Source organism: Myotis nattereri (assembly GCF_964212035.1).
Source record: "Myotis nattereri genome assembly, chromosome: 2".
NCBI lineage: Eukaryota > Metazoa > Chordata > Mammalia > Chiroptera > Vespertilionidae > Myotis > Myotis nattereri.
Window position 1 is genome coordinate 99,402,117 of NC_138076.1, and position 25,497 is coordinate 99,427,613.

A 25,497-nucleotide genomic window follows, 5' to 3' on the forward strand; every position below is an offset into this window, starting at 1 on the left:
TACACAACAGAAATTTATGTCTCTCAGTTCTGGAAGTTAGGAAGTCCAAGACAAACAGTCTTTTCACTGTGTGTCCTCACATGGCATAAAAGGGCAAGAGAGCTTTCTGGGGTCTCTTTTAGAAAAGCACAAGCCCTAACCCTTACCCTATCCCTAACCCCTTCACATGAGGGATATGTAATCCTAATCACCTCCCAAAGGCCCACCACCTAAAACAATAACAATGGGGGTTAGGTTCTAACATATGAATTTTAGGGGGACACAGACATTCAATCTATAGTAGCAGGATGTATAGTGTCTGTTGCAACTACTCATCTCTGCAACAGTGGCTTGGAAGCAGCCATGACCAATATGAACGAAATGCTTGTGTCTGTCTAATAAAACTGTATTTACTATCTATACTAATCTATACTAATAAAAGAATAATATGCTAATTAGACCGGGAGACCTTCCTGACATCCTTCTGGACAAAGCCATAATGGTGGGGCCAAAGCAGAGGCAGTTAGTGGTGATCAGGCTGGCAAGGGGGGGGCAGTTGGGGGCAACCATGATGGTAGCGGGGGGCAGTTTGGGGCGAGCAGGCCGGTGGGGGGGCATTTGGGGGTGAGCAGGCCAGCGGGGGGAGCAGTTAGAGGAGAGCTGGCTGGCAGGGGGGCAGTTGGAGGTGATCAGGCCAGTGAGGTGGGGCAGTTAGGGGCAAGCAGGCCGGTGGGAGGGCAGTTAGGGGCAAGCTGGCTGGTGGGGGGGGGCAGTTGGGGACAAGCTGGCTGGTGGGGGGGGGCAGTTGGGGGTGAACTAGCTGACAAGGGGGGCAGTTGGGGGCAATCAGAATGGTGGGGGGGCAGTTGGGGGCAAGCAGGCCAGCAGGGGGGGAAGTTGGGGGTGAGCAGAATGGCTGGGGGGTGTTGTTAGGGGCGAGCAGGCTGGCAGGAGGGAAGGTGAGGGTGAGAAGGCCGGCGGGGGGGGGGGGGAGTTGAAGGAGAGCTGGCTGGCAGGGGGGGGCCAGTTGGAGGTGATCAGGCCAATGAGGTGGGGCAGTTAGGGGCAAGCAGGCTGGTGGGAGGGCAGTTGGGGGCAAGCTGGCTGGTGGGGGGGCAGTTGGGGACAAGCTGGCTGGTGGGGGGGCAGTTGGGGGTGAACTAGCTGGCAAGGGGGGCAGTTGGCGGCAATCAGGATGGTGGGGGGCAGTTGGGGGCAAGCAGGCCAGCAGGGGGGGAAGTTGGGGGCGAGCAGAATGGCTGGGGGGTGTTGTTAGGGGCGAGCAGGCTGGCAGGAGGGAAGGTGGGGGTGAGAAGGCCGGCAGGGGGGGGGGAAGTTGGGGGAGATAAGGCCAGCAGGGAGGCAGTTGGGGGAGAGAAGGCTGGGGAAGGGGGCAGTTGGGGGCAAGTGGGCTGGCAGGGGGGTCAGTTGGGGGCAAGCAGGATGGTGGGGGGGCTATTGGGGGCTATCAGGCTGGCAGGGAGGGCAGTTAGTTGGTGGTGATCAGGTTGGCAGGGGGGCAGTAGGCACCGATCAGGCCAGCAGGCAGAGTGGTTAGGGGCAATCAGGCAGGCAGGCAGGTGAGCGGTTTGGAGCCAACTGTTCCAAATTTGCGAGAGCAATGTCCAACTACCGCAGTCTGACATCCCCCGAGGGGTCCCAGATTGGAGCGGGTGCAGGCCGGGCTAAGGGACACCCTCCCTCCCGTGCACGAATTTCGTGCACTGGGCCACTAGTCTTATATAATAAAGAGGTAATATGCAAATTAATCCTCACACCCTCACAAGATGGCTGCCTAGGTCCAGGCTGGCAGGGGTTAGTGAGGGATGACCAAACGACTGTACACCAGGCTGCGTGGGGTGACCAGCCTGGGGGGTGGGGCATGAGGGACAACCAGGCCAGTGGGGGGGGGGAGTTAGGAGCGACCAGGCCAGCAGGGAGGTGGCAGTTGGGGGCTACCTGGCCGACAGCAGGGGGCAGTTAGGGGAGACTAGGCTGGCAGGGGAGGCAGTTAGGGTTGATTAGGCCAGCATGCAGAGGCAGTGAGGGGCGATCAGACCAGCAGGTGAGGGGACAATTAGGGGCAGCCAAGCAGGCAGGCAGGTGAGCAGTTAGGAACCAGCGGTCCCGGATTTTGAGAGGGATGTCTGACTGCCGGTTTAGGCCCGATCCCCAGGACCTAGGGGTCCAGGGGGAGAGGGTGCAGGGTTGGCTGAGGGGACCCACCCCATGCATGAATTTAGTACACCGGGCCTCTAGTCCTATATGATAAACTAGAGGCCCGGTGCACAAAAATTTGTGCACTCGGAGGAGAGGGGGGTCCCTCAGCCCGGCCTGTGCCCTCTCGCAGTCTGGGACCCCTAGGGAGATAACCTGCTGGCTTAGGCCTGCTCCCGGGTGGCAGAGGGCAGGCCCAATCCCTAGGTGCTGCCCCTGGTCAGGCTCAGAGCAGGGCCGATAGGGGAGTTGGGGCGCCGCCCCCTGTCATGCACAGAGCAGGGCGGATCGGGAGGTTGCGATGCCACGCTCAGTCACGCTCAGGGTAGGGCCGATTGGGGGGTTGGGGTACTGCCCCCTATCACACTCAAGGCAGGGTCGATGGGGAGGTTGCGGCGCCACCCCCTGTCACGCACAGAGCAGGGCCAATCAGGGGGTTGGGGCTCCGTAGCCTGTCACGCAGAGAGCAGGGTCAATCAGGGGGTTGGGGAGCTCCACCCTGTCATGCACAGAGCAGGGCCCATCAGGGAGTTGAGGAGCTCCCCACTGTCACTCACACAGTAGGGCCGATAGGGGAGTTGGGGCACCGCCCCCTGTCACACACAGAGCAGGGCGGATCAGGGGGTTGGGGCACCGCACCCTGTCACAATCAGGGCAGGGCCGATGGGGAGGTTATGGCTCTACCCCATCACACACAGAGCAGGGCCCATGGCCCGGGGGGGTGGGGTGGTTGGGGCGCTGCACCCTGTCACACACAGAGCCGCAGGGTAATCAGGGGGTTGGGGAGCTCCCCCCTATCAGGCACAGAACAGTGCTGATCAGGGGGTTGGGGCGCTTTCCCCTGTCACGAACAGAGCTGGGTGGATAGGGAGGTTGTGGCCCCGCCCCCTGTCACGAACAGAGCTGGGTGGATAGGGAGGTTGTGGCCCCGCCCCCTGTCACACACAGAGCCGCAGGGCGATCAGGGGGTTTGGGCGCTGCCCCTTGTCACGCTGATCCCGGTGCCGGGAGGCCTTGCGGCTCCGCTGATCCTGGTGCTGGGAGGCATATTACCCTTTTACTATATAGGATAGAGGCCTGGTGCACGGGTGGGGGCCGGCTGGTTTGCCCTGAAGGGTGTCCTGGATCAGGGTAGGGGTCTCGCTTGGGTGCCTGGCCAGCCTGGGTGAGGGGATGATGGTTGTTTGCAGCTGGTCACACATCCTTTAGGGTGGGGGTCCCCACTGGGGTGCCTGGCCAGTCTGGGAGAGGGGCTGAGGGCTGTTTTCAGGCTGGCGGGTGACTGAAGCTCCCAACTGCTCCTTTTTTTCTTTTTCTTTTTTATTCTGGGCCAGCTTTAGCTCTGAGGCTGGGCTCCAGTTCTAAAGCCTCCACTGATGAAAGCAGGTATCTGGTTTGTTTGGGTTCTATAATCGAAACACCATTTCAACTCCAGCTCTGAGATCCCGGCTGGCTGAAAGCCGGTTTCTGGAATTTGTTTAGATTCTATATTTGTAACAATGTTTCAGACTGCAATCTCAGAGGCTGGCAAGGCAGGCGGGGAATGTTGGAGTCCTCCGTCACTGAAGCAAGCAAGCCTCATGTTCGCTTCAAGCTGCCTGGCTGCCGGCCGCCATCTTGGCTGGCAGTTAATTTGCATATCACCCTGATTAGCCAATGGGAAGGGTAGCGGAGGTACAGCTAATTACCATGTTTCTCTTTTATTAGATAGGATGGGGAATATGCAAATTGACCCTAATGGGGGAATGACCAGTCGCTGTGATGCACACTGACCACCAGGGGGCTGACACTTAATGCAGGAGCTGATCCCTGGTGATCAGTGCACTTCCACAGGGGGAGTGCCACTCAACCAGATGCTGGCTCAGGGCTGGCCAGTGCAGAGATGGTGGCAGGAGTCTCTCCTGCCTCTGCAGCAGCGCCAAGGATGTCTGAGTAATGACTTAGACCCGCTCCCCGCAGGGGTCCCAGACTGTGAGAGGGTGCAGGCCGGGCTGAGGGACCCCCCCCCTGAGTGCACGAATTTCTGTGCGTCGGTCCTCTAGTGTATTTATTATATTATAATATACCTATTATATATAATGTCTTTATGTATGCATTTATAAAAATATTAATTTTCCGCTGTTTTATTTAATATTTTTTCCCATTTTATATTCTCATCACTAAATTTAAGAATGGCTGCCCTTCTGATAAATGAAAAAAAACTCTTTGGTTACTCTGTTTTATTGTTCCTGAGATGAATATTCCAACTTTGTGTCAATCATTCCTCAAATTACATGATTTGAAAACTCTGCTCTCAAAGATGTTGCTGTTTTGAGTTATAGTCGTTTTCTTTTTTTTTATTGCTCTAATATTTTATGTACAGGGCTGAACAAGCACTCACTAACAGACAGACTTAAGTTATATAGAGCATCTCGTTTCTGATTTATTTTTCTAATAATGATTTCTTTTTTGGGGTACTTCCTATGATAGTCCCCTTGGGAAGTCCTTTACATTATTTTAGATCCTTGAAACAACCCTATGAAACTGGTATTTTTATTGCATTTTTAAACAGACAAACTGAGACTCACAGTTTAAATTATTTGTTCTATGTCGTACCACTACTAAGTAGTCATACAATAGGCAGTTTCCTTAGTGTATGTGTGTAAGGCAAAAAATGTCAGAATATACCTTCAAGTTGAAAGCATTAAAGTCCTCCTCTGAATCAGAACCTTTGCTAAAAATATCAGGGTTCTGAATGCTAGTGTCTAATATTGATTAACTTGTTTTTCTATCTTGGTTGTCTTCCTACTAATTGCTTTGGTTTATGATGCTTATATATGTTTTTTAGTATATATATTTTTTGCCTACATGAGTTTCTGACCTGCTTGTTTTGACCTATATAGTGTCAATACAGTAGAAAGTCTTTGTAAAGGATTGAACTTTATATTAAAAGTAAAGTATAACAATATAGTATGTTGAATTTGAAAAATCATTGTCTATTCCTAACCTTAAAAGAAGAATACATACACATGCATTTCTATCCGTCTTCCTGAAAAGTGGCTCAGCAGCAAGTGCAGCAGCATTTTCACCTACTACCTATACTCACATGCATGCTGTTCGTATCCAGATTTTGGTCTCTAATGATATTGTACACTAAACAAAGCCAAGTTATTGATGATTTCACATCTTAGGTAGAACAGCCATGATAAGCTTGGATCTTCTGATACTGGATTTCACAGAGGTTCTGAAATGATAAAGTAACTGACTTACTGTCTGGCCAATTTAGCAATAATATATGCTTTTAAAGTAGAATAATAATTACGGCTAATTGGAATGAAGAACTCTGAGTTAATTGATGCTCTAAGAGGGAAAATTAATGTTTGTGTACAAAAAGTCCAAAAAGAAAAATGGTTTATGATTAGATAGAAGTGTAGATCTCAAAAAAATACAGAAAAGAGCTTCAAAATAAGCTTTAATACAACTAACAAATCAGATTGTTTTATCAGACTGACAGGATGGTGGGTGACTAATTCTGGATCACCCAAGTTTAAAGATTGTATCATTTTAGAGGGTGGCATCTATTGTAAAACATTAAAATTTATATGATAGATTTGAACTTAAATTTCAATTAATATAACAAGTGAAATATAACCAAAAAGAAAAAAGAAAAAAAGAAATATCGTCCTGAAAACCTGCAGCTGGAATTGATGCAACTTGAAAGTGTCAACCTGGGTCTGCACCCCTAGAAGGAATAGGTTGATAATATATAGTTAGCAAGCTCATTTTATCTCATTCTCTTTTTTGGTTTGGGGAAATTATATTAATTCCAACCAGTGCATCAAAATCAATATCACCACAGCTATAGGAAGGTGTAAGAATAAGTACAGAAATAATAAAGAACTGTGTAAAACCTGTGGTGATGATAATAACATTTTAGAACATGTGGTTTTCACAAAGTGAAAGTCCAATTAGGATAAGGACTGTGTCACTGTGATCTTTAAAATTCTAAATCTGATAGGATACTTGTAATAGAATAAATAATAAATATTAAAGGACAATGTAAGTTAGACTTTTATTTTAGCAGGATATATCAGACAACATTGCTTAAGTTATGAAAATGAAGTAATGTTAATTATTATGAAAACTAAAAAATTATTAAGAAAACATCCCTGTCTTCTAGTTTTCTGAGGAGAATTTATTCTTGAATCTCATATACTAAGAAGCGAGTTAGCTTTAATGGACTCCTCTTTGAAATTACGCAAAGCTATTTTTATACAGATATTTTTGAGAGTTATAATATTTGCAAAATATGTCTTAAATTTCATTTGTTTCATTTTATATTTCACTCCATCTATAAATAATAGTTACATATGTTTTCTTAATTATTTGTAGTATGCTTCAGAATTAATTGTCAGATTTTAGAATATGTCTTCTAACGACAAAACTGGATTTTTTAAATGTTCTTGTAGATCTCAACAATACTATCTGATACACTACTTTATTAGGTGTTGTGATATTAATGTCTCTTTATAGATTTAGGTAAACTACTTCTCTTTACATCCTATTCCTATAATTTAGTTAAACAGTGCAGGGACCTCACAGTGTGGGATCTTTATATTAGTGATTTAATTTCTTGTTTTGCTTAATATGTTAAGCAAAACAAGATATAATTGTTTCTTACAAAAATAATTAACTGATTTTTAAATGTATATTTTTAGTTACTTTGTCTTTTTTTTATAAGGGTATAATGGTTTTGAGCACAGATTTTTGTACAAGGTGGTATTCAAGTTTAGATATTTAAGTACCTCATATAAAACCCTTTTCTCAACATTAGAGAATCTCAGAGGGGGATACTGTTAAATATCATGTTATTCAAATATTCTTTTCACAGATAAAGAAACTAAGAGTAAAAAAAATTATTATAGCTTGTGCTACGTAAAGATACAAAGATTCTCTGATCCCCAGATACCTGCAGTAGCAGTTAGATGTAACAGTAGGGTTAACAGTTTGCCATTTTAAGAAATGAACAGTATTACTCTTTTGTCAAAATTTGAGCCTACTGATCAAAGATGATTTATGTATGATGAGGCTGGGGATTAAGTATTTTGAGAGGAAGTAGCTCTTATTTAAGCCTAAATTCCTCTCTATGACCGATGAATTAGGAAATAATTCCATTTGTAAAATACAATTTAAATGTAAATGCCAAGCTCAGGTCTAATCTGTAAATAGCATATTTATTCAATTACCTCTATGCACTGTTGTTTCCATGCCCTCTCTTATATAATAGTCACTAGTCCCATGTAACTATTAAATACTTAAAATGAGGCTAGTTTTTATTTTAAGTCAGTGCCTTTTTTATATACATTGCTAATATAACTAAGTACATTTTCTATCTTTTTCTTCTTTTTTCAAAAAAATCTGGGGAGGAAGGAAAGAAAAATGTGACTTTTGGATGTCATCGTCTTTTCCTATTTCGAAGGGATCATCTGTGTCTCTTTTTTTATAATTTACATTCTTCATCCCCAATTTTTGCAATATAACTATTTCAACTAACTGTTTTAGTTTTTATTCCGTAATACAGGTTGAACTATTTTGGGGGTCTTGAACTATTTTTAAAGATTCATTCAAAACTTAGCATATTAAGCAAAACAAGAAATTAAATCACTAATATAAAATACCTTTACTAATAACTAAATGAAAAAAAATGGGAAAAAAAAGAATACTGTACTCACCAAGATTTTGGGTTAGTGGAAAAATTGTAAATATTTTAGAATTAGTATTTCCTTTATTTTGTTAACTTTTGTCATTTTATTGTTGCTTGAAAGAAGTTTTTAAAACTCTTTAGTAAATGATAATGAGCCACATCTACACTAATAAAAGACAAAGATGCTAATTAACCATACATTCGCTACTCCCAAACCACGCCCACCAGCCAATCAGAGCGACTATATGCAAATTAGCCCAACCAAGATGGCGGCCAGCAGCCACACAGCTGGAGCAAGCAGGAGGCTTGGTTGCCCCGGCGATGGAGGAAGCCAAGCTTTCCGCTTACCCTTGGCTTCGCAAAAGGCAACAAAGTTTCAATTATGGAAGCTAAATAAATCCCAGATACCTGCTTCCAGCCAGCCTCCACTGGGAGCTTGGGTGGCTGGGGGCAGTGGCCAGCCTGCAAACAGCCATCAGCCCCTCACCCAGGCTGGCCAGGCACTCCAGCAGGGACCCCCCCCCCCTGAAGGGGCTGTAGCCAGCCTGCAAATAGCCATCAGCCCCTCACCCAGGCTGGCCACACCCTCATGGGTTATGGGTCCCTGCTGGGGGGCTTGGCCAGCCTGCAAACAGCCATCAGCCCCTCATCCAGGCTGGCCACACCCTCATGGGGTATGGGTCCCTGCTGGGGGGCTTGGCCAGCCTGCAAACAGCCATCAGCCCCTCACCCAGGCTGGCCAGGCACTCCAGCAGGGACCCCCCCCCGATGGGGCTGTAGCCAGCCTGCAAACAGCCATCAGCCCCTCACTCAGGCTGGCCACACCCTCATGGGTTATGGGTCCCTGCTGGGGGGCTTGGCCAGCCTGCAAACAGCGATCAGCCCCTCACCCCAGCTGGCCACACCCTCATGGGGTATGGGTCCCTGCTGGGGGGCTTGGCCAGCCTGCAAACAGCCATCAGCCCCTCACCCAGCTGGCCAGGCACCCCAGGGGTGACCCCCCCTGAAGGGGCTGTAGCCAGCCTGAAAACGGCCCTCAGCCCCTCACCCAGGCCGGCCAGGCACCTCAGCAGGGACCCCCAACCTGAAGGGGATGTGGTCAGTCTGAAAACGGCCCTCAGCCCCTCACCCAGGTTGGCCAGACACTCCAGCAGGATCCCCACCCTGATCTGGGACATCCTTCAGGGAAAACCATCTGGCCCCCACCCATGCACCAGGCCTCTATCCTATATAATAAAAGGGTAATATGCAAATTGACCCAAACAACAGAACAACTGGGAATCACTGGTCACTATGACACACATGGACCAACAGGGGGCAGACGCTTAATGCAAGAGCTGCCCCTTGGTGGTCAGTGTGCTCCCACAGGGGGAGCTCTGCTCAGCCACAAGCCAGGCTGATGGCTGCCAGAACAGTGGTGGTGGTGGGAGCCTCTCCCGCCTCCTCAGCAGCACTAGGATGTCCGACTTCAGCTTAGGCCTGCTCCCGGCTGGCAAGTGAACATCCCCTGAGGGCTCCCGTGTTGCCAGAGGGCTGTCTGACATCCAGCTTAGGCCCAATCCCCCGAGGAGTGGGCCTAAGCCAACAGGTGGTCATTCCCCGAGGGGTCCCAGACTGCGAGAGGGCACAGGTCGGGCTGAGGGACCCTCCTGAGTGCACAAATTTTTGCGCACCAGGCCTCTAGTATTTTATAAAAAAAAAAAAAAAAAAAAAAATTCCCTTATAGCCCTTCCAGTGTGGCTCTGGTTGAGCATTGACCAATGAATCAGGAGTCATGGTTGGATTCCTGGACAGGGCACATGCCCAGTGGGGGCTATGCAGGATACAGTTGATCAGTCATTCTCTCTTATCATTGATGTTTCTCTCTTTTTCCCTCCCTTCCTCTCTGAAATACATAAAAATATTTTTAAAAAGAATTTTCCCTTATGGCATTTCATTTTGAGTTGGGACCCAGACTTCAGACTTGATTTTATTTACAAATTTTCTAAGTTTTCAAAATTAATGTTGACATTAAGAGTCAAATGTTTACAATTTGCAGCATAATATATTAAGGATGTACGCTGAAAATGTATTTCAAACAGAATAAATTCTTGCATTTCCTAATTAAGCTCTTTTTCTATAGATACCGGTCTTGGTTTTGTCTTTATAATTAAGAAAACAAAAACAAACAAAAAGACAATGAAGAATCCATAGTTTAGAAGTATGTAGAATACACTAGATGTCCATTTAGAAGAGATATTTCTTTTAATTTGAACAGAACTTACATTCCTTTAAAGTTTTATGTAAGCAAGTATATAATTTGCAATTATGTTTTAAATTATTTTCTAAATGAAATTAAAATTCTTTGTCTTTCAGATATTGACAGAGCAAGTATGTACTCAAGTTGTACACAAACCACATCCAGAGCCAGACTCTACAGTGAAAATTCAGAATCCAAGTAAGCTAACAGCAATTTTTTTTATTTTATTTTAATGCAATAGTAACATGGTAATATATCAGACTAAATCTCCTTTTTTCCAACCATCTAAATTGATTATGGTGCTTACATAGTTCATAACACTTGAAAATCACCTACCATGGTGCTAAGCCTTTAGTTGAAAAATCAGTAAATATTTTTTGAGTGGAAGGTATGGTGCAGTTATAAATCTATACCATGCCTTTTGTTATTGTTGTTCTTTTACAGTGATTCTTAAGGTAGTGGCAACTTTGTTAAAAAACTCTACACCAAGTGCAGAACTGATGGAAGTTCGTCGTTTATTTTTATCTGACATGATAAAACTTTTCAGCAACAGCCGTGAAAATAGAAGGTATGCAATTTGAATACTATTACAAAACAAAACTGTATTCCATAATTAACCTCAGTTCCTTTTCTTTATTTTCAATCTCTTTCAGAGAAAAAAATTTCTAATCTTTTCCACTTTGCTAAATACTTTTATTTTTATCCTCACCTGATGATATATTTTTCCCATTGATTTGGAAAGGGGGGGAGGAGGGCAAAGAGAGAGAGAGAGAGAGAGAGAGAGAGAGAGAGAGAGAGAGACAGAGACAGAGACAGAGATATCTAGGATTGGTGGCTGGTTGCTTCCCTTATGAGCCCCGACTGGGGCTGAGTATGGAACCTGCAATCAAGATACATGCCCTTGACCCGTAATCAAACCTGTGACCCTTTGGTCTGTGGGCCAATGCTCTAACTACTAAGCAAACCAGCCAGGGCGTTGAATACTTTAATCATCGGAAGACACTGCATGTTTCTTTAATATAATCTGCCTTTAGCATACTTCCACTTATATCAATGTTTTTACTTATATGGGTGTTATATTTTAATTGAATATATGGATATATACCCACAAACCATTATTTAAAATGCACTGTTCCTTTGGTGCATTCTATTATCTATCACCAATAATAGTTTTAATTATAATTGTGTTGGAGTAGCTCATATTCAACCTTGCTTTTTCTGAATTTGTCTGATAACTGATTGATATCATGTATTTTTGAGCTGGTTATCTAGGACAGTGATGGTGAACCTTTTGAGCTTGGCGTGTCAGCATTTTGAAAAACCCTAACTTAACTCTGGTGCCTTGCCACATATAGAAATTTTTTGATATTTGCAACCATAGTAAAACAAAGACTTATATTTTTTATATTTATTTTATATATTTAAATGCCATTTAACAAAGAAAAATCAACCAAAAAAATGAGTTCGCGTGTCACCTCTGACACGCGTATCAGAGGTTTGCCGTCACTGACTAGGACATGGAACCATGGTTGCTGCCTGAGTCATTAATTTAACAAATATTGATTGTCTGGTGTGTATAAAGCACCTTGCTGCATAGGTTGTCTCAGTATACAGTCTTAGTACAGTTTAATGGGAAAGAACAATAAAGCAGTGGTAATTTTACAAGATATTAAGTGCATCATGAGTGCTGCAGGTTATGAGGGAGTAGAGAAATAATAACTTAATCTGACTGGGAAAGTTTGAAAAGCAGTTTTAATGATAATTTGGATTTTTCCAGATATAAAAATGGGGGAATGCCATTCCAAGTGTAGAATATAGAATATGCAGAATGATTGTACCTTCGTTGACCTAGGTGCAGTTTTCACTATTTTTCTACATTTCAAAATAGTAAATTCTAATATAATTTAGATGTTTTTAATGAGTATATTTTTCCCACTAGATGTTTATTGCAGTGTTCAGTATGGCAGGATTGGATGTTTTCTCTTGGCTATATCAATCCTAAAAATTCTGAAGAACAGAAGATTACTGAGATGGTTTATAATATCTTCCGGATTTTGTTGTATCATGCAATAAAATATGAATGGGGAGGCTGGAGAGTCTGGGTGGATACACTCTCAATAGCCCATTCCAAGGTAACAGAGATTTAGCATTTTATATCATCTAATTTTCATCTGTGAGTTAATTAAATGGCTATATATGCTTATCTGGTGCCATCTTCTGGGCATTTTCCATCAAGGCCAATTCCTCCTTCCCAGTTTTCTCTTTTCTGTTTTGTTCTCCCCCACCCCCCTTCTGTTTATACACTAATAGATCTTGAAGTTTTATATATCATTTGATTGAAACCTCCGGTTTATAAATTAGGAATTTTAGACCCTAAAGGTGACCCCACATATATAGCAGATCTGAGAACTTGAGTCTGAACCAATTGCCCTTTTAAAAAATAAAACATACCTAAGAATATTTTATGGACTTTACTTTTTAATAGTTTAAAAAAGCAGCCAGAAATTATTTTTATTTACAAGTGAATTATAAATATATTTAAAGTGTTTAATTTTAGTGGTATTTTTAATTAAATTATCATTTCTTTATTTTTAATCCTAGAAATCTAAATATTTATATTTAAAATAGTATCTAATCTTTAGTAGAAGGAAGACAGTTTTCCAACTCCATTTTTGGGACTTGATTTCATCTTCCATAAAATGAAGGGGTTTTTGTATCAAGATAATCTCCAAAGGGAGGTCCATTACAAACTAAAATTTTCTTATCCTATGACTTAATTAGAAATTAATATCATATGTGCCTCTAAGGAAAAATTTTGAACTTATTTTTAATTTTAGAAGAGCTTTTATTGCTGTTAATACCTTAAACTTTATAATGTATTGGTACCCTACTTTTATTATTACACTAACCAATTTGAAAATAGTATTTTGTAGGAAAAGATATTGCATTTTTTTATTATGACATTATTACAGATGCCCCCCTATTTCCTCCCCTTTGCCCTCCTCCACCAGACATTGCATTTTATGTAATATATATAAAAGAATTCTATCTAAAATATCAAATTAAAGTAGCCTATGTAAAAATAAAATTGTGATGTTTTAACAGTTTATAATTGTATGTATTTATAGATTTGTGTGGGTTTTTTAAAACAATTGTTGAAATAGGCACACATATGAGTAATGGATGGTGAAATCTGACCTAGTAATATTATTGGGACTGTATATTAGTCACTTCTTCAATTTAGCTCAAATACCTCAAATATGTAGGAGTTCAACTGGCATATTCAGTAAGGGCAACATTGAAATACTTAACCTAAAAGAAAAGATCACTATTTAAAACATTAATATTGTTAATTTACCTAACTTAGTATTAATACATGCTGTGTTTGATAAATTAAAATTCTTGGCACCATTTTCCTATTATTAACATAACTAGAGGCCCAGTGTACGAATTTGTGCACATTGAAAGGAACTGTGGGCTGCAAGGCTGCAGTGGGCACAGGGACAGGTCTTGGCTCATCCTCCCAGGCCCCTCCCACTGCGACACCCCCATCCCCTGTCTGCAGGCAGCCCCCTCCCACTGCTGTGGCTCCCACACACTGAAGGGCACCGGGCCCCACTCACACCTGCTGAGGTGCGGAGCAATTGGTGCCGTTGCCAGCAGCAGGTGAAAGCAGTGGTTTTGGTGCCGACTGCAGGTGCAAGCAGGGCTGGCGCCAGCAGTGGATGTGAGCAGCGGCTCCACCACCTGCAGCAAGTGCAAGTGTGGCCGTTGCCAGCTGTGGGTGTGAGAGGCAGCTGACAGCCACGATCCTCAGGAGCAGGGTGAGGTGGAGAAGCCCTGAGGGGCAATTGGGGCTGGCAGCCACCACTCCCAGCCTCTGACAGCACCGAGCTATTGGGGCAAGCACTGGGTGCCAGTAGCGGGTGTGAGCAGGGCCGTCAGTAGCAGGTGCAAGCGCCGGTGCAGGACCATGGCACGCAAGAGCAAAGAATTTTCAGTAACCACCAGAGGCTCACCTTGATGACAGCGACTGGCCCCACCTTGGTCTGGCACCCCCACTCACCTGCTCCACCATCTCATGCCTGCCATGTTCCGCGTGTGCCCCCTGGTGGTCAGCGCACATCATAGTGACCAGTTGTTTGGTTGTTGGATTGTTCCCCTGTTCAGTCTATTTGCATATTAGGGTTTTATATATATAGATTTTATTTGTATCTTTTATTTCTTCTTGGTATATTTAAAATGCCTTAATGTTTTTTTCCTTTGTTTCTAAGGTCACTTATGAAGCACATAAGGAATACCTAGCCAAAATGTATGAAGAATATCAGAGACAAGAAGAGGAGAACATTAAAAAGGGAAAGAAAGGGAATGTGAGCACCATCTCTGGTCTTTCATCACAGACGACAGGAGCAAAAGGAGGAATAGAAATTCGAGAGATAGAAGATCTTTCACAAAGCCAGAGCCCAGAAAGTGAGACAGATTACCCCGTCAGCACAGACCCTGGAGACTTGCTCATGTCAACAAAAGTGTCAGATGATATTCTTGTGAATTCAGATAGATCGAGAAGTGGTGTACATGTGGAAGTGCATGATCTTTTAGTTGATATAAAAGCAGAGAAAGTGGAAGCAACAGAAGTAAAGCTGGATGATATGGATTTATCACCAGAGACCCTAGTAGGTGGAGAGAATGGTGCCCTTGTGGAGGTTGAATCTTTGTTGGATAATGTATATTGTGCTGCTGTTGAGAAACTCCAGAACAATGTACATGGAAGTGTTGGTATCATTAACAAAAATGAAGAAAAAGATAATGGCCCATTGATAACATTAGCAGATGAGAAAGATGATCTTCCTAATAGTAGTACATCATTTCTCTTTGATAAAATACCCAAACAGGAAGAGAAACTCCTTCCTGAACTTTCTAGCAATCACATTATTTCGAATATTCAGGACACACAAGTGCATCTTGGTGTTAGTGATGATCTTGGGTTGCTTGCTCACATGACTGGTAGTGTAGACTTAACTTGTGCAAGTATAATAGAAGAGAAAGAGTTCAAAATCCATACAACTTCAGATGGAATGAGCAGTATTTCTGAAAGAGACTTATCATCTAAAGGGTTAGAGTATGCTGAAATGACTGCTACAACTCTGGAAACTGAATCTTCTGGTAGTAAAATTGTACCAAGTATTGATGCTGGAAGTATAGTTTCAGATACTGAGAGATCTGATGATGGCAAAGAATCAGGAAAAGAGATCCGAAAAATTCAGACCACTACTACAACACAAGTAAGTTACGTAACATGACTTCTAAAAATGCATTAAATAGATGTTGCATTGTTAGCATTAAAGCAGAGTAATTTATTACCAGTTACACTATGCTTATATTTAATTATGGTAAAATAGTATTTTATAGAATTGAATAGTATGGTAGTACACATTAAAGAAATATAAAATAGCTAAATTATATTTCCAATTATGTGTAACTTTGCTTAGTCTCTCTGGGCCTGAACTTGCTTATATTGTACAACAGATTGTACTAGATGAAAATATGGCTATTAGGGGCTCACCCAGTTCTAACATTTTATGACTCTGTGACTGCATGTACACATTTTATACTCAATATCTTTGCTCTGAATACTTAATTAAAACTTTTTTGTTGTCGTTGTTGAAAGTATTACAAATGTCCCCTTCACCTACCCATTGACCCCCTCCCCCTGCTCCCACCCCTTCCCCAGCGCCAGCCCCAAGCTTTCCCGGCACTATTATCTGACAATGGGCTTTACGTATAAGTTCATTGGTAAATCTCTTCCCACACCCTCCACCCCACCACTGCTTCCCTACGAAATACACCAGTCTGTTGTATGCTTCAATGTCTCTCTATCTTTTTTGTTCATCAGATTTTTTTCATTAGATTTCATATGTAAGTGAGATCATGTGATACTTGTCTTTCTCTGACTGGCTTATTTTGCTTAGCTTAATACTCCAGATCCCTCCATGCTGTATCAAAGGGTAAGAGATCCTTTTTGACAGCTGCATAATATTTCATTGTGTAAATGTACTACAGTTTTTTAATCCATTCATCTACTGATTGACACTTGGGCTATTTCCAAGCTATTTTACATAATGCTGCTATGAACATAGAGGTGCATATATTGTTTCTGAAGGGTGTTCCTGGCTTCTTAGGATATATTCCTAGAAGTGGGATCCCTGAGTCAAATGGCATTTCCATTTTTTATTTTTTGAGGGAACTCCATACTGTTTTCCATAGTGGTTGTACTAGTCTGCATTCCCACCAGGAGTGTGCTAGGGTTCCTTTTTCTCCACATCCTTGCCAGGAAAATGGACACATTCCTAGAAAAATACAATCTTCCAAAACTGAAACAGGAAAAAGCAGAAAACCTGCATAGGCCAATAACAACTAATGAAACCATTCTCCTTAAGAAGCAAGACAGGGTTGTCCACTTTCACCACTTTTATTCAACACTAGAGGCCTGGTGCACAAAATTCATGCGGGGGTGGGGGGGTGTGCCTCAGCCGGGCCTGCACCCTCTCCAATCCGGGACCCCTCAGGGGATGTCCGACTGCCGGTTTAGGCCCGATCCCTGTGGGATAGAGCCTGAACTGGCAGTCGGACATCCCTCTCACAATCCAGGACTGCTGGCTCCTAACCGCTCACCTGCTTGCCTGCCTGATCACCCCTAACCACTCTGCCTGCCTGCCTGATCGTCCTGAACCGCCTCTGCCTGCCTGCCTGATGCCCCTAACTGCTCCCCTGTCAGCCTGAGCACCCCTCACCACTCTACCCTGCCGGCCTGATCACCCCTAACTGCTCTCCCCTTCCGGCCTGATCACCCCTAACTGCTCCGCCTGCCTGCCTGATAACCCCTAACCGCCTCTGCCTCGGCTCCCACCACCGTGGCTTTGTACGGAAGGACATCTGGAAGACATCTGGTCTATCTGGTCTAATTAGCATATTACCGTTTTATTAGTATAGATAGCACCAGAAGTCCTAGTCACAGCGATCAGACAAGAAGACAAAAGGTATCCAAATTGGAAAGAAGGAATTAGAACTGTCATTATTTGCAGATGACATGATATCTTATATAGAAATCCATAAAGACTCCACCAAAAAACTACTAGATTTAATAAATGAATTCAGCAATGTAGCAGGATACAAAATTAACACCCAGAAATGGATGGCAATTTTATCCACCAGTAATGAATTCTCATAAAGAGAAACTAAAAAAAAGAAAATCACATTTACCTTGCAACAAAAAAATTAAGATACTTAGGAATAAACTTAACCAAATAGGTAAAAGACCTGTACTCATAATTAATTTTAACCTTTTAAGCTTCAGTCCCAAATCTGTTCTGTGGATTATAGAAAAGAGGACTTGGAGCCCAGATTGAACTGATAGATGAAATGAAGGGGAATGGAAAGAGGACATGATATTTATCAAGTGCCTGCTATGTTCCAGGCACTGTGATATATGTTTTCAGATTTAATCCTCACAGCAACCCTGTGAGGTAGGTAATATGGCTGAGGAAATTTTCAGTTATTAGCATTGAGAATTTTTTTTACAACCACGTGGATAGGAATTTATTATGAGAAAATTAAAGGCCTGGTGGTGAGGAAATGTTAGTGCTGCAGTTTGGGCCTCACCAGAGTAAACTGAAAAATGGATGCTTTTTTCTGATGTGGATTTTAATTGTTGATCTTTGAGGTTTAAGTTTACTTCCTTATTTTCTAGGCTAACTAATGCCTAGAATTAAGAGTTGAAAAAAACTTTTACCTTTTATGATTTGTTTTGTTGCTGTTCTCTGAGTTTTACACTCACTGTAAATTTAACATGTTCTATTATAAAGAGTAAACCATATACCTAACTAGTGCCTTTGTACTCTAATAAGATTCCTTACTAATAGATTCCGTGTGGGGGAAAAGTATTTTTATTTTTGTCTCTGTTAACTACCAATTCCCATTTTTGTGGCAGTTGTACTACAGTGATAATTGTCAGGGTATGGGAATATTGAATTAGGTAGAGATTTAAAATAAAGGACAGCATGATGCATTATTTATTGAATATAATAATCATTAGGTCTTTCTGGTTTTCATTCAGAGTGCATAGGCATTTTCTGGTTTTTCATTTTATCAAATGCATTTGCTTTTTCTAAATTGAAGTTTTAGGAGCAAAATAGACTTTAAAGTTAACTTGAATCTGTTCAATTAATATTTCTTTTAATCTTGTGTTTTTAACTACAATTAGTTGATGACATATATCCAGTATACTTCACTTTCATAAAGAAGAAATATAGGCTACTGTAAAGCCTCCAAAATCAGTGGTAAAGAGGGTCTGGTTTTAAGTATGAACATTGTTATTAAACTTAGGTATTTGATTTTTTCCTTAGTTTGTGAAACTGCAAAATAAAAATAGTAGTAGTAGCCCTCAGCTCTAAAAGGTTCCTGAGCAGGGAATTACCAGATGAAATATATATATATATATACACACACACACACACACACACACACACACTAGCCTACTTAAGTCATAAGCAAAAGCTTTACTCACACACTTACTTTACTGTACTTATTGTTTTCATTTTGAAATCAAGAATTTCTTTTGCACTCTACAAATGTTCACCTTTTATTTCTCTAGGCTGTTCAGGGTCGGTCTCTTACACAACAGGACAGAGATCTCCGAGTTGATTTAGGATTTCGAGGAATGCCAATGACTGAGGAACAGCGGCGTCAGTTCAGCCCAGGTCCACGCACTACAATGTTTCGTATTCCTGAGTTTAAGTGGTCTCCAATGCACCAACGACTTCTCACCGATTTACTATTTGCTTTAGAAACAGATGTACATGTTTGGAGAAGGTAGAAATATTTTTTTTCTAGAAATAAGACTACTTTCATTTAAGAAATATCTACCTTTTTATCTTTTACTCTTAAAATTAATACCACATACTAAATGTATTCTTGTTAATGAGCTTATGATATATGCATTGTTAAAATAAAATTTTAAATTATTTTATGACACCTATTTTTAGAGACTATATCAGTTCAAATATAATCACTTAATGAAAACCAAGTGTGCATAAATTAAATCATTTCCTTTCCTCACTTTTGATTTAATTTTTAATAGCAAGTGTACAACAAATTGATTATGAGAGTGTCATTTATATATGCAAGCATATAAATTAAGAAATTGATGGTACTCTGTAGCAGATTATGCCACTATCACAAGTATCAGTGGCACAGTATTCTCAAGACTCAAATAGGGCTCCTCTGCTTCTCCTGATTTTTCTTCTAAGATTCAAGGTGGTTGCTTCAGCTCCCAAGATTGAATCAATGTAGGAAACTTGCTCAAACTAGAGGGTATGGAGGACTCGTCTTCTTCCTCCTTCATATCCTTCTTTCCTCTTCCTTTTTTCCTTCTCCATTCCTCTTCATTTCTTACCTTTTTTCTCCTCTTTCTCCTCTTCCCTTCCCTTCCCTTCCCTTCCCTTCCCTTCCCTTCCCTTCCCTTCCCTTCCCTTCCCTTCCCTTCCCTTCCCTTCCCTTCCCTTCCCTTCTTCTTTCTTCTTTTATGTTTTGTTTTAATTGAAGCCACTCAAGAAATTTCCCCCTTATATCTCACATGCTAGCAGGATTATAGGCTCTTCTCAAAGATAATCACCAGCAAAAGGGAATCCTATATAATAAAACCCTAATATGCAAATCAACCAAACAGTGGAATGACCAGCGCTCAGGGATAGCGCTGCTCAGCAAGAAGCCTGGCTCATGGCTGGCAAGCACAGCGGTGGTGTTGGGAGCCTCTCCTGCCTCCACTGTAGGCAGGCAATAAGGAACGAGGGGTCCCAGACTGCTAGAGCCCCAGACTATGAGAGGGATGTCTGACTGCTGGCTTAGGTGGACTTCCCCCAAGGGGTTCTAGACTGCGAAAGGGTGCAGGCCACGATGAGGGACCCCCCAGTGCAAGAATTTCATGCACTGGGCCTCTAGTGGAATTATGACTGATCTATACAGAGCAATATTGGTCAGTAACCTAGTAGCTGGGGTGAGGCCAACCTTTCCTATACCCGATCTAGTTCAATAATAGAACAAAATCTTGATTGTGTTAGCATGGAAAAGGAATATGGAAGTAGTCAAGGTCTGCCACATAATGTTTTTACTTCTGATGTTATTTTATTAGTTTTTCCTTAGTCTGCTGAAGTATAGAAACAAAGGTATTTTCATTGCTAGTGTTGTTACATGCTAAATTACCTACAGATGATAAAGAAGGAACCTCCAATACTATGAAAGACATTAAGGTTAACATGAATATCAATGTATGAAAATTATGTGATTTTCTAATTACAGTATTAGTGGCTTCTAAGTGAGTGATAGTCAGTTTTCTTTCCTTTAACATACTGTGTATCTTTGTTTCCTTTCAAGGGCTCTCAAAAAATTTCTGAAACAGAATTCTATAAAATTAAAAAAATTTTAAAGACAGAACTTATATTTAGGACAGGGGGAAACATCTTGAGATCTAAGATATAATATACTAGAGGCCCGATGCACGAAATTCATGCAAGAGTAGGCCTTCCTTTCCCCAGCTGCTGGCATCAGCTTCCCTCTGTCACCCGGGACCCTGGCTTCCCTCCCAACCCTGGCTTCATTCGGAAGGTTGTCTGGAAGGATGTCCAGTTTAATTGGCATATTACACTGTTATTATTATAGATGATATTGTACAGTTCTAAAACTTGAGAATCATTGACTTAAATTTGATTGTGAAGTAGTTTCTTCCTTTCCCCCATTAGAATATAGTTCATATTCTTGACTGTCACCAAACTAAAGCAGTGTATTTCTCTGAATATCTACATTGCATGTTTTGTATGGGGAAGCTCTACTGCCAACCTTTGAGGTCTTTTCTCTTTTTATTCAATAAGTCCTTGAATTTTTGCTGATTTATTTATATTCTCCTACTACATCACTTCTGTGATTAGCAATATATGTTTTCAGTATGGCTGGTCAGAGGTAGGGGGCTGGAGTCTGGTGAAGCAACAAACTGAAACTGCATAAAAGGTAGCAAAACATTGTTGACTAGCCAGTTGTTCTGCCTTTTAATACAAAATGAATAACTTTGGATAAAATAAATATTTTCAGCCAAATTCATTGAGATAGTCATATACTTTTGAATATATTTCTTGGGAAACAAAATGCTACATTAACACACACACATAATAACCGTGTAAAGGTGCTGAATTTTTGGTAATATAAAATCTCAATTTTAAATTACATTATTTTCTGAGAACTCCATTTTATATTTGCCTAGCTCTTCATTATTTGTCACTTAAAAATGTTATTATAAAGTGTCTGCATTTCTTATTAAGCCAAGGAATTGTTAATTTGCATTTTGTTTTTCTGCTATTTTAGCCATTCCACAAAGTCTGTAATGGATTTTGTCAATAGCAATGAAAACATTATTTTTGTACATAACACAATTCACCTCATTTCCCAAATGGTAGACAACATCATCATTGCTTGTGGAGGAATTTTACCTTTGCTCTCTGCTGCTACATCACCAAGTGTAAGTACTTTGCCTCCATCTAGTGGTTATATTGTATAATTACTTGACTAGAGCACCTCAATGGTGTTCCATACTGTACACAGGTTAATAAGGCCTGGGACTCATAAAAAAAGGTATCCAAAAACTTAGGCTCTAAGTTTATAGATGGATTTTAACAAAACATGTTCATCTAAGGGAACTTTTAACTATATGAAGTTATATTTATCCATTCATATTAATGTTTATTTGTCAGTTTTGGGTTCCAGCTGTGTGCATTTATGAAAATATTTCTCTGGTAATTAAAGTAAATACTTCTTAGAAATAGTCATAACTAGAAATTATTAACTTTATTTTGTGTATGTTGTTTATCCTTTCAAATATAATATAATACACTGTTAAAATCCTTGTTCTGTAAATCTTGATGTTCTAAATAAAAGTATATACTTAGTCATGAATATAAATTTAGAAAAATCATTATAAATGCAATCTCATGTAATTTATTTGACATATTATTTCTAAACTTAATATTATTCTATCTATGATGTTTATCTTCCTGCTCTCTGAGATTTGAATTTGTTTCAAAGAGAACCAAATTAATGATTTCTCGGAGTGTTTCTTATTTAAAACTTAGGCACCTAGATAGAAAAATTACAAAACATGCTATTTTTATGCTATCTTAAAAATTTCACAATCATTGAAATCCTCAGAAATCTTTATGTTACTCACATGGCCTTTAATAGCATTTTTATCTGACTTTATTTGCTGGTTCAACATTTATTAAAAAAAATAGTTTTGTCTCTATATAAAACATTGAAATGTATTAATATAAGGTTGAAAGTCAATAAGTGTTAATTATGTTATGTATAATATAGTAGGTAAGTGCTAACTTTATATTTTAGTTATCACTTTAAAAAATCTCTCTGATCCATATAAAAAAATCATGACACCATAGCTATCTACTGAAATGAGAAAGAATAGAGAACTATGCTTCCCATATTACCTGTGTTCTTGCTGCCATATTGGAAACTCATCTCTAAGCCCAAGAAGTATACTTTTTTCCAAAGAGAGACCTGTTTTGTTAAGATGTCTTTTACTAGCCCTGGCCAGGCATCTCAGTTGATTAGAGCATCATCCCCTATACATCAAGGTTGTGGGTTTGATCCCTGGTCAGGGCCCATACAAGTATCAACCAATGCATTTGTAAATAAGTGGAACAACAAATCATTATTTCTCTCTCTCTCTCTCTCTCTCTCTCTCTCTCTCTTTCTCTCTCTCTGTATGCCCCCTACCCCCCCCCCCCCCCCGCAAATCAATAAAGAAATTTTTTAAAAAGAGGGTGATTTAGTTTCATTTTTTTTTAAAGATGCCTTTTACTTGCTAAGGCAGTGTTTCTAAATTGATCTCTGGCTTTATTTCATCATTAACACACTTTTTCTACATGACTCTTTTGCTCACTACACTGATGTCATTACTACCACTCCCAAAGCAACCTTGAAACTTAATATTAGCAGCAAAAGATTGTACTTTCAAATCCCCATTCTCTCACAGGTACATATACTTCAATTTCATCCATGAATTTACTCAAGAAGTCTAGAAAACATGCAGGCTAGTTCAGGCAGGTGTGCAGCAGAACATATCATCATTAGGACTTTAATGGAATTAGTAGCTAACAAGGAAATAGAGCCAGGAAAAAAAATCGTTGAGTGCAGGTATCCTGTGAGATTAATATACTATCCCTTCTTTTAATCTGATTCTCTCTGGAGATACATATCAAATACCAGTAAATTGACAATTGTGTATGATTTTTAAAAAGCATTATAATACTGAGGCAGGGAGAATTGTTTTTCTCTTGTCTTTTATACCCTAAAAACTGAATAAATCAATGTTTTCCTTCTGGCATTTTTTTTTCATCATATAAATTTTGTTTTATGTTTTGTAAATTATCATTTATTGTCAAGAAATTTTAGAAGTTTGTATTGAAATTCATTTTTAAATATATCATTTTAAAATTTCTGCAGAACAAAAAATTGGCTTTATATAAAGTTAACGGTGCTAAAATTTTCATAGGTTTCATATATTCACATTACCAAATACCCTTCCAGATTTTAAAGCTAAAAGATCTCTATCAAGATAGGGAAATATTAAATTAATGAAGTATGTTGCTGATAAATATTATAATATTTCACTACCCAAATTTGCTTATTTTTATTTTATAATGAATGTACAATAAAGATACTGACATTTTGAGGTTTGATTTTCAAACATATTACTTGTGCAATTTTGACTAGTATAGTTTGAGTTTGAAATTACTTAAAGCCTAAACTGTTTCCAAAAGACTTGGAAATTCATTCATTAGTAGAAACTTTTCTTCTTTGTCTCTCTATATTTTTGTTATTTTGATTCATTAACTGATTTTACCTATGCCTAATTATATACCAATTTTATGTTCTTTGAATAAATTGTGTCCCTTAAAAGAAACAGCTAGAACCATTTCTCCCACTTGATACTAGTGGAACTGTATTTGGTGCTGACTGCTGACTATTGTTTTCTATTCCTTGACTATATATTATTCTTGCTAAAAATTGTAATGTAATAGAGGGGGAAAGTTAGAAAGGAGGAGATTGAATAAAGAAGGAGTTAGAACCAAAATATGGAGCTTTTTAACTTAGTTTTAAAATGTAAAAAGCCAAGGGACATATTTGGAAGGAATAAGTGAAAAAGGAATCATTGACAACATCAGATTACCAAAGAGAAACATTGTCATATAGATGCCATTAGAATTTCAAAAGAGAAATAAGAAATATTTGAAACTAATGCTTATGTGATCTGATAACTTTGTTTAGATTTGTGGAGTTTTTCAAAAATATTTATGCATTTTATGTGGGGATATGCATTTAATGAAAAGTTATGAGAAATGATGATATGGCAGTGGTTCGCAAACTTTTTCTATATGGATCAGATAGTAAATATTTTCAGTGTTGTGGGCTGTATGGTCTCTGTCCCATGTACTCAACTATTCTTTTTCAGCCATAGACAGTTACATAAAGGATTTGGATATATGTGTGTCTCAATAAAACTTTATTTATAAAAACAGCCAGTGGGGCAGATTTGACTTGTGGGTTATAGTTTGCATCATTTCTTCAGGTAAATACAAATATCATAATAAATGTTTTGGTGTGAAATTTATTACTTATTACAAATTTAGTGTGAAATTTTAATAGAGCTTACCATTTATTACAGGTTATTTTTTTAAAAGCAATTTTCGGAATATTACAGGCATTATGTTCTACTAGGAGAGATGTAACTTTTCTCAGCCATGCTACTTTTCTTTAGCATTTGACATGTCTAATGTTGAGATTGTATTTAATTAGGAGAGTGTAAGTAGAATGCTAAGTATTCTGCATAGTTATCTATTTTTAAAAATGACTCAAAGCTCAGCACAAGAATATGTCTTTCCCATGTAATTTACTTCTTATTATAAAAAACAAACTTGTTTCCTGTTATCGTAAGACTCAGACATGATCTTTTGACATTATGGTTTAGTATAAGGTATATGAGTTTTAACATAAGATAAACCTTATATTTTAACTTGGGTTCTACCACTTCCTGGATATGACCTTAACTGCAATTTTGTCATTTATTAAAAGGTGTTCATTTTACTGATCCCATAGGGAGTTTGTTGAAAATTGTTAGATATATATATGTAAAGTGCTCTAGAGAAGCTCTTATTGAATGTTTCCTTCATTTAGTTCCTTTTGGAACTATTCAGAATTTTATCATAATAGAATAATCTTCTCATTTATAAACTAAAGCTGTCATACTCAAAATTCTGAAGTT

At 40.1% G+C, this 25,497-nt stretch overlaps 1 protein-coding gene across 1 annotated transcript in view; it reads left to right on the forward strand.

Annotated features, from left to right (window-relative positions):
- The window catches only part of NBEA (neurobeachin), a gene marked incomplete at its 5' end in the record, with an annotated part of 948,936 nt that overhangs the window by 222,202 nt on the left and 701,237 nt on the right, over nucleotides 1–25,497 (forward strand). The window contains 6 exons of the mRNA XM_081083035.1: nucleotides 10,235–10,316; nucleotides 10,563–10,686; nucleotides 12,058–12,250; nucleotides 14,393–15,400; nucleotides 18,769–18,986; nucleotides 21,528–21,681. Of these exons, the coding sequence (XP_080939161.1) occupies nucleotides 10,235–10,316; nucleotides 10,563–10,686; nucleotides 12,058–12,250; nucleotides 14,393–15,400; nucleotides 18,769–18,986; nucleotides 21,528–21,681 (1,779 nt within the window). The remainder of the gene's footprint in view (nucleotides 1–10,234; nucleotides 10,317–10,562; nucleotides 10,687–12,057; nucleotides 12,251–14,392; nucleotides 15,401–18,768; nucleotides 18,987–21,527; nucleotides 21,682–25,497) is intronic.